Here is a 7,783-nt window from a genome sequence, read left to right on the forward strand (position 1 = left end):
ATTTCAATGTTGTAAACATTCTTGAAATCTTTGACATATAAACTGGAACATTATCCACCTAACTTGTTGAAGACTACCCACGATATTAAGTTTATTTTAAATGTAATACAACTGATGAAGCCATTTTATTATTTAATAAAGTGGCCCACTGAAATGTTGAAAATAGATCAATACAATGATGCATATATTACAATCTATCAAAAACTTTTTTTTTTCCAAGACAGGGTTACTCTGTGTAGCTCTGGCTGTACTAGAACTTATTTTGTAGACCAGGCTGGTCTTGAACTCAGAAATCCACAGCTTCTGCCTCAAGGACAAAAGGTGTGGGTCACCACTACCTATCTACCAAAACATTTTAATGTGCATTACATCCATTTGCTGTATCTCATTTGATACATTACCTTGGGTAATGAAGGCCTATGGAAAGTATGACAAGTTTCACAATGTGGTATTTATTAACTTTGCCATTTTTTGATTAAAGGAAATTTTCTTTTTAAGGCACTCTATTAAGCATGTGATTCTGTATGAAACTTAATAGCTTTAGGTAAAATGGTACAATAATATAATTGATATGTATTGATTAATGAGTCTATGAATTGATTAACCTTGGCAGTAGTAGGACTGAAAGACTAGTGAGTGCTATGGTAAGAGTAATAAAATGGCATCTGCTGCTAAGTATACAGCAATAACTTCATAGAGGTAGGCAGGGTACAGGGTGGAGGGCCAGAGGCTAGAGGCTCAACCCAAGGCTGGGAGTGGCTGAGGCTTTGAAGGGGATATGGGAAGAAAGTCTCTGGAGGGCAGGCACAGTGAGGGGGATGGGCCATCATCAAATTAGAAGGAGCCAGTCCTGAAAGGGGAGGGGGAAATCATGGTGGGCAGGGTCACAGCATAGGAAGAGACAGCAGCAGACATGGCAGGACATCAAAAGGTCTACGACACTAAAGACCAACAAATAGGGTCACAAAAGGGAAGGTGACCAGGGTGAGGATATAGGATAAGATGTAAAACTAAGCTTGGAATCAACATGTCTTCCATAAGCTTAAGTTCCTTAAGATGTACAGCTCTGATACATCATTTGTACATGGAGAATGAGACAGTCAGGGGAAAGATAATTTAGCAATGTTGGAAAAAGCATCACAAGATACGCCAGACAGAGCTCTCAGTGGCCATGAAGAGCCTGGTTCCCTTGACTCCTTCATGATGCTCACTCAAGCACTAGACCAGACCTTCCCAAGTCTGCCCTTCTGTAGGACACAAAAGTCATGTTCCGTTGGTGCTTTCATCTGGCATCTGAGAAAACCTGGAACAGACCAGGTTCCCAAAAGTTCCAACTTCAGCCTACACAAACAAAAACACATATGAAAATGGAAACACAGATTAATGCATGGAAACAAAGGGCTTAGGGAAAAAAAAAAAAAAAAGACTAGTAGAGATCGGAGGTGGACTCCACACAGTAGGGAATAAATATTAATGACACCAAAGGTGACTTTAAAAACTGTACATGATATGCCTTTAGCTATAACCCTTGTCAAAGAAGGCAGATTCAAATTGTCACTCTCTCACATGAACTGAGAGCTCGGAGTGGCGGTGCATCCTGGAACCCACCACAGGGAAGGCTGAGGCAGGAGCGTCACAAGATTAAAGACTGGTGTGACTACTGACAAAATTGACAAAAAAACTTGGGCAACTTAATCAGACCCTGCCTCAAAATAACTTGTTGTTTAAACTCAGTGGACACATGTTTGCCAAGCACTGAAGTGCTCTAGAATAGTACCCAGTATTCTCTACTCCAAAATGAAAACAGTGCCACTACAACCAATATACTCAGATAGGTGTGTTAGAAGAGAGTGTTATAACAGGAACCAGCCAGTTGACTCAGTGAATAAAGAAAGGTGCAAGCAACCAAGTCCAAGGGCCTGAAGTCAATACCCAAGAGAGGACCCACATCTTGAACTTGTCCTCTGACCTTCACACATGTGCTCTGGCATGTGTGTTCACACATGTCTCAGTGGCCCAAATTCAGAAGTTTTAAAAAGAAGAGTGAAAACAAGAAAGACAAAAATGCACCAAAACTAAAACATCCAGCAAAATAGCTAGCTATGTTGTAGCTCAACAACTGGCCAAAATAGAACTCCAGAACGCAGCCAGGATGGCAATAGGGATCAAAGCATTCACAGTTCTCATCCTACCAATTCATCAAGTTATCACTGCACGCTCCCCTAGGGTGTTTTTCACAGCAATACTTATTATCTCCTAGTACTTTCCTTTTGATTAAGCAGCTATCTCTACTCCAAATTGGCAAAGAAAAGCAAAACAAAGAAAGATGGAACGCAAAGAAAGTCATAATAAGAATGATAAATGCAGCATTTGTCAAGTCAATCCCTTGGATGCACCTGTCTCTGCGTATGGATTTTGTCTCAGGCCTGCTCAAGCAATGCTTACACAGCTTCCAGACTGAGTCTGCTCTATGGCCATCAGCTCATTATAGAGCTCCTTTCGTTGAGCGCAGTCCATTGTGAACAGTCTCACCTCTGAGAGTATGTGATCTTAAGAGTTCAGCACACCCTGGTTTCCATGCCACAGTTACCCTGAAACCCACACAACAGAATCAAAACATTTTCCCCTCATGAACATAGATGCAAAAATTGTCAATAAAATACTCAAAAACCAAATCCAAGAACACATTATAAAGATCACCCACCCATGATTATCAAGTAGCCTTCATTCAAGACATGCAGGGATGGGTCAAGACACAAAAATGAAGAAATGTAATCTACCATATAAGCAGTCATAAAGAAAAACTACAACTGGACGTTGTGACTCATACTTTTAATCCCAGCACTCAGGAGGCAGAGGCAGGCGGATCTCTGTGAGTTCGAGGCCAGCCTGGTCTCCAGAGCGAGTGCCAGGATAGGCTCCAAAGCTACAAAGAGAAATCCTGTCTCAAAAGAAAGAAAGAAAGAAAGAAAGAAAGAAAGAAAGAAACTACATTATCACCACATTAGATGGAGGAAAAGCCTTTGACAAAATCCAATACCCCTTCTTTAAAAAAAAAAAATGATTTATTTATTTATTATGTATACAACATTCTGCTTCCATGTATATCTGCACACCAGAAGAGGGCACCAGATCTCATAACGGATGGTTGTGAGCCACCATGTGGTTGCTGGGAATTGAACTCAGGACCCTGGAAGAGCAGTGTGATCTTAACCTCTGAGCCATCTCTCCAGCCCCCAATGCCCCTTCTTGATAAAACTTCTGCAGAGATAAGAGATATAAAGAACATACCTATTCAAAATGAAGCAATTTCCAACAACCATACAGCCAACATCAAATTAAATGAAGAGGCCCTCATGGGGAAAGAAACCAGGGGACAGCCCCAAACCATCCAGGACTGCATCTGCCTCTATCTGACCCTTGGCCCTTCTCCCCACAGGGAGAGGTGTGTGTTGGGCCTTTTCCTGTCCCAACTTCCCCCACTGGAGGCCTTTGTCCAGGGTACATTCCTCCATCCTGCCTGCACAATCCCCAGAGATCTGGGGGCCAATCCATCCAGCACTGCATCTGCCATCATTGGAATCTTGACCCACTGCTACCTCAAGAGAAAATCCAGAGACCTGGGGACACCCTCCTCACACCCCAAAACTGCATCTCCCACCATTGAAGCCTTGGCCCTACCCTCACTAGGAGAGGAAGATCAACCACTAAGCAACAGGCCCCAACTACACCAATTGGAGGATAAGATATCCCTGAATCACAGGCCCCACCTGCAAGCTGGAGGAAGCAATATGGGTAGAGGACAGCATAAGAACACATCAACAACACAGAGTAATATGACACCACCAGAGACTAGGCGTTCTACACCAGCAAGACCTGAACATCCCAATGTGATGAAGCAGAAGAAAACTACCTTAAAAATAAATGAAAATGATAGAGGACCTTAAAGAGGAAATGAGAAATTCCCTTAAAGAAATGAAAGAAAAGATATACAAAAAAAAAATGGAAGAAATGGAGGGAAAGACAAACCAAAAAATGCAAAGCCAAAAAAAAAAAAGAAAAAAGAAAAAAAAAGAAAGAAAGAAAACAATCAAACAGGGAAAGGAAACAATTCAAACAGTTCAAGACTTGAAAACTGAAATAGAGACAATAAAGAAAACACAGAGGGAATGCTGGAAATGGAAAGTCTGGGTAAATGATCAGGATCTACAGATGCAGGGATAACCAACAGAATACAAGAGATGGATGAGAGAATCTCAGGTGCAGAAGATATACTAGAGGAAATAGATTCATTGACCAAAAAAATGTCAAATCCAACAAAACCTTAACAAAAAATATCCAGGAAATATGGGACACTGAGAAAAGACCAAACCTAAGAATAACAGGTATAGAAGAAGGTTAAGATGTCCAGCTCAAAGGTGTAGAAAACATACTCAATGAAATCACAGAATAAAACTTTTCCATCCTAAAGAATGACAAAAGAATGACATGCCTATGATAGTACAAGAAGCTTACAAAACACCACATAAGACTGGACCGAAAAAAAAAAAAGTCCCCTCACCACATAATAATCAAAACACCAACATATAGAATAAAGAAAGAATATTAAGAGCTGCAAAGGAAAAAGGCCAACTAATATATAAAGGCAGACCTATCAGAATTACACCTGACTTCTCAATGGAAACTCTGAAAGCCAGAAGGTCTGGGACAGATGTTCTACAGATTCTAAGAGACCTCGGATGCCAGCCCAGACTACTATATCCAGGAAAACTTTCAATAACTATGGATGGAGAAACCCTGATATTCCATGACAAAATCAGATTGAAACAATACATATCCACAAATCCAAACCTACAGAAAGTACTGGAAGGAAAACTCCAACCCAAGCAAATTAGTCACAAAATAATAGGCAATAGATGATCCCACTTTACCAAAAACTAAAAAAGCTGAGGGAAGGAATCCACACACAATACGACCACCACCAAATCCAAAACAAACAAGAATCAACAATCAATAGTCAATAATATCCCTCAATATTAATGGTCTTAGTTTGCCTATAAAAAGATACAGGCTAATAGATTGGATACGAAGACAGAATTCATCCTTCTGCTGCATACAAGAAACATACCTCGACTTCAAAGACAGATGTTACCTCAGAGTAAAGGACTAGGGAAAGATTTTCCAATCAAATGGACCTAAGAAACAAGCTGGTGTAGCAATCATAATATCTTACAAATTAGACTTCAAACTAAAAATTAATCAAACCAGATGAAGAAGGGCATTTCATATTCCTCTCAGGAAAAATCCATCAAGATGAAATCTCAATTCTGAACATCTACACAACGGCACGCACATTTGTAAAGGAAACATTAACAAAAACTTAAATCACACATAAAACCCCACACACCTTTGAGGGAGACGTCAACACCCCATTCTTACCACTGAACAAGACTAGCAGATAAATTTAATACAGAAGTAAAGGAACTAACAGAAGTTATAATTCAATTGGGTTTAACAGACATCAATAGAACATGCCATCCAAACAGAATAGAATATACCTTCTTCTCAGCACCCCATGGAACATTCTCTTAAACTGACCACATACTCAGCAACAAAGCTAACTTCAACAAATACAAAAAAGTTGGAATAACCCCCTGTATCTTATAGAATCACTATGGTTTAAAGCTAGAATTCAACAACACAAACTGCAGAAATCCTACAAACTCATGGGAGACTGAACAATGCTCAACTGCATCATCTCTGGGTCAAGGAAGAAATAAAGAAATTAAAGACTTTCTAGAATTCAATATTCAATGAAAATGAAGGCACAACACACCCAAATTTAAAGGACACTTTGAAAGCAGTGCTAAGAGGAAAGTTCATAGCACTAAGTGTCTACATAAAGAAACTAGAGAATAGTCACACTAGAGACTCAACAGCAAACCTGAAAGCTCTAGAAGAAAAAGAAGAAAAGTCACCCAGGAGGAGTAGATGCCAGGAAATAATCAAATTGAGGGCTGAAATCAATAAAGTAGAAACAAAGAAAACAATACAAAGAAGCAATGAAACAAAGAGTTGGTTCTTTAGGAAATTCAACAAGACAGACAAACTTTATCCAAACTAACTGAAAGGACAAAGCTCAACTTCAAATGGAAAAACAGACACCCAGGATAGCTAAAGTAATTCTGAAGAATAAAAGAAATGCCAGAGTTCACAAGATTCCACATTGCATGTTGTACTAGAGGTATAGTAATAAAAACCCCAAAATTACTGACATAAAAACAGATACATCAAACAATGGAATAAAACTGAAGACTCAGATGTGAACCCATTCCTATGCATAACTGGTGTTTGATAAGGAAGTTAGAAATTCACACTGGAAAATGTGAATCTTCAACAATGGTGCTGGTCAAACCAAATGTGTGTATGTAGAAATAGATCTACACTCATCATCCTGCACAGAATTCAAGTCCACAAGTATAAGAGACAATATGACCCTGCCCTGTGTAAAATATTAGCTGCTTACACACAAGCCACAGACAAGTGCTCAGTATCTCAATCCTCTCACCTGACTAAAGTGAGACCGGTTTGTACCTTATCAACATGAACGAGTTGCCCACGCCAGAAATACACAGAAACATGATAAATATCTGTAGCCAAAACTATACCTTTGTAATTAAAGAAATCCTTGATGAAAGGAGAGACATCACATGATGGAACAACAATTGTTTCCTGTCATCAGAAAAATGATGACAAAAGGTCATCACGAATGAAAAAGTGATCAACACAAGATTAGGAAAAGAGCACACACAGTGACAGCATCTGACTTCAAAGCTTCCCGGACAACTGCAATAAAGACTGTACTGTTCGAGAAAGACGTGAGAGGTCAACAGGACCTAAGAGAAAACTTAGAAACAATCACCATGGAAACAGTGCCGATTTGACCCACGAGGCCAGGAAACCCAGGAGGTCTGGCCTCCCTGACGCAGGCGGCTGGTCCACCCCGGCATCTAGGTGCGAACGCTCCTGTCACAGAGCCCCCCCGCACAGCACCGCGCCGCCTGCAGACGGATCTGCACCTGGACGTTCAGTGCCAAGGGCGGGACTTGCACAAGACCGCAGAGAAAGCCCAGCTCTGCGACAACTCGGCAATTCCGCCTGCGGAGGCCACGGCGGGAGCGGCGCCTGCGCGCACGCTGCGTGGTGGCGTCACACCGCGGAACTCCCACGCACAGCCCCCCACCCGGTGCTCTGCGCAGCCTCTGCCGGAAGTCACTCGGAGGCCTCAGGACCCGGCCGCGGGAGACAGCGGGGGCCTCACGTGACCTCACGGCCGGCGCCCGCCGCTTCCCGCAGCCCCGGGAGGACTCAGCGGCTCCCGCGCTCCCCCCCGCGCGCGCACGGCGGCCCCTCGCTCACCATGGCGGCCTCCGAGCTCGCCCGCCGTCCTCGCGGCTCCGGCAGCGGTCACAGCGCGGCTCCCACGACAAGAACGTCTCCCGAGTCCAGCGCGGGCGGGCGAGCGGGCGGACCGGAAGCGCCCGCCCCCACTCTGACCGGCAGTCCCGTCCCAAGCCCTGATTGGCTGCTGTGAACCGAGTGACGCGCGCTCCCTTCCCAGACTTCATCTTAGACACAGAAGGGCCCCAGACCTGCAGAGAAGGCGCTGCAGCAGAGCTTCAAAGATCTCCGTAATGGGTGACACTCCCAGCACTGTTCCAGTGACCGAAGTTTCTTCTGAAAATCAAGGCAGTGTCTTAATGTCATAAAATCAAAACATAAA

The 7,783-nt window shown here is 42.6% G+C and overlaps 1 protein-coding gene across 10 annotated transcripts in view; it reads right to left on the reverse strand.

Moving 5' to 3' along the window:
- LOC100767289 (zinc finger protein OZF) overlaps positions 1-7,548 on the reverse strand; it is a 38,739-nt gene extending 31,191 nt beyond the window's left edge. For 2 of the 10 annotated variants that reach the window (XM_035445614.1, XM_035445607.1), the window contains exon 1: positions 6,923-7,201. In XM_035445614.1, the coding sequence (XP_035301505.1) occupies positions 6,923-6,925 (3 nt within the window). In that variant the 5' untranslated portion in view covers positions 6,926-7,201. Of the gene's footprint in view, positions 1-6,668; positions 6,888-6,922; positions 7,218-7,419 lie in introns of those variants that run through there. The other 8 variants (XM_035445612.1, XM_035445609.1, XM_035445615.1 and 5 more) reach the window with 7 other exon arrangements.
- Between the last annotated feature and the right edge of the window lie 235 nt (positions 7,549-7,783).

This window comes from Cricetulus griseus, chromosome 5 (assembly GCF_003668045.3).
Source record: "Cricetulus griseus strain 17A/GY chromosome 5, alternate assembly CriGri-PICRH-1.0, whole genome shotgun sequence".
NCBI lineage: Eukaryota > Metazoa > Chordata > Mammalia > Rodentia > Cricetidae > Cricetulus > Cricetulus griseus.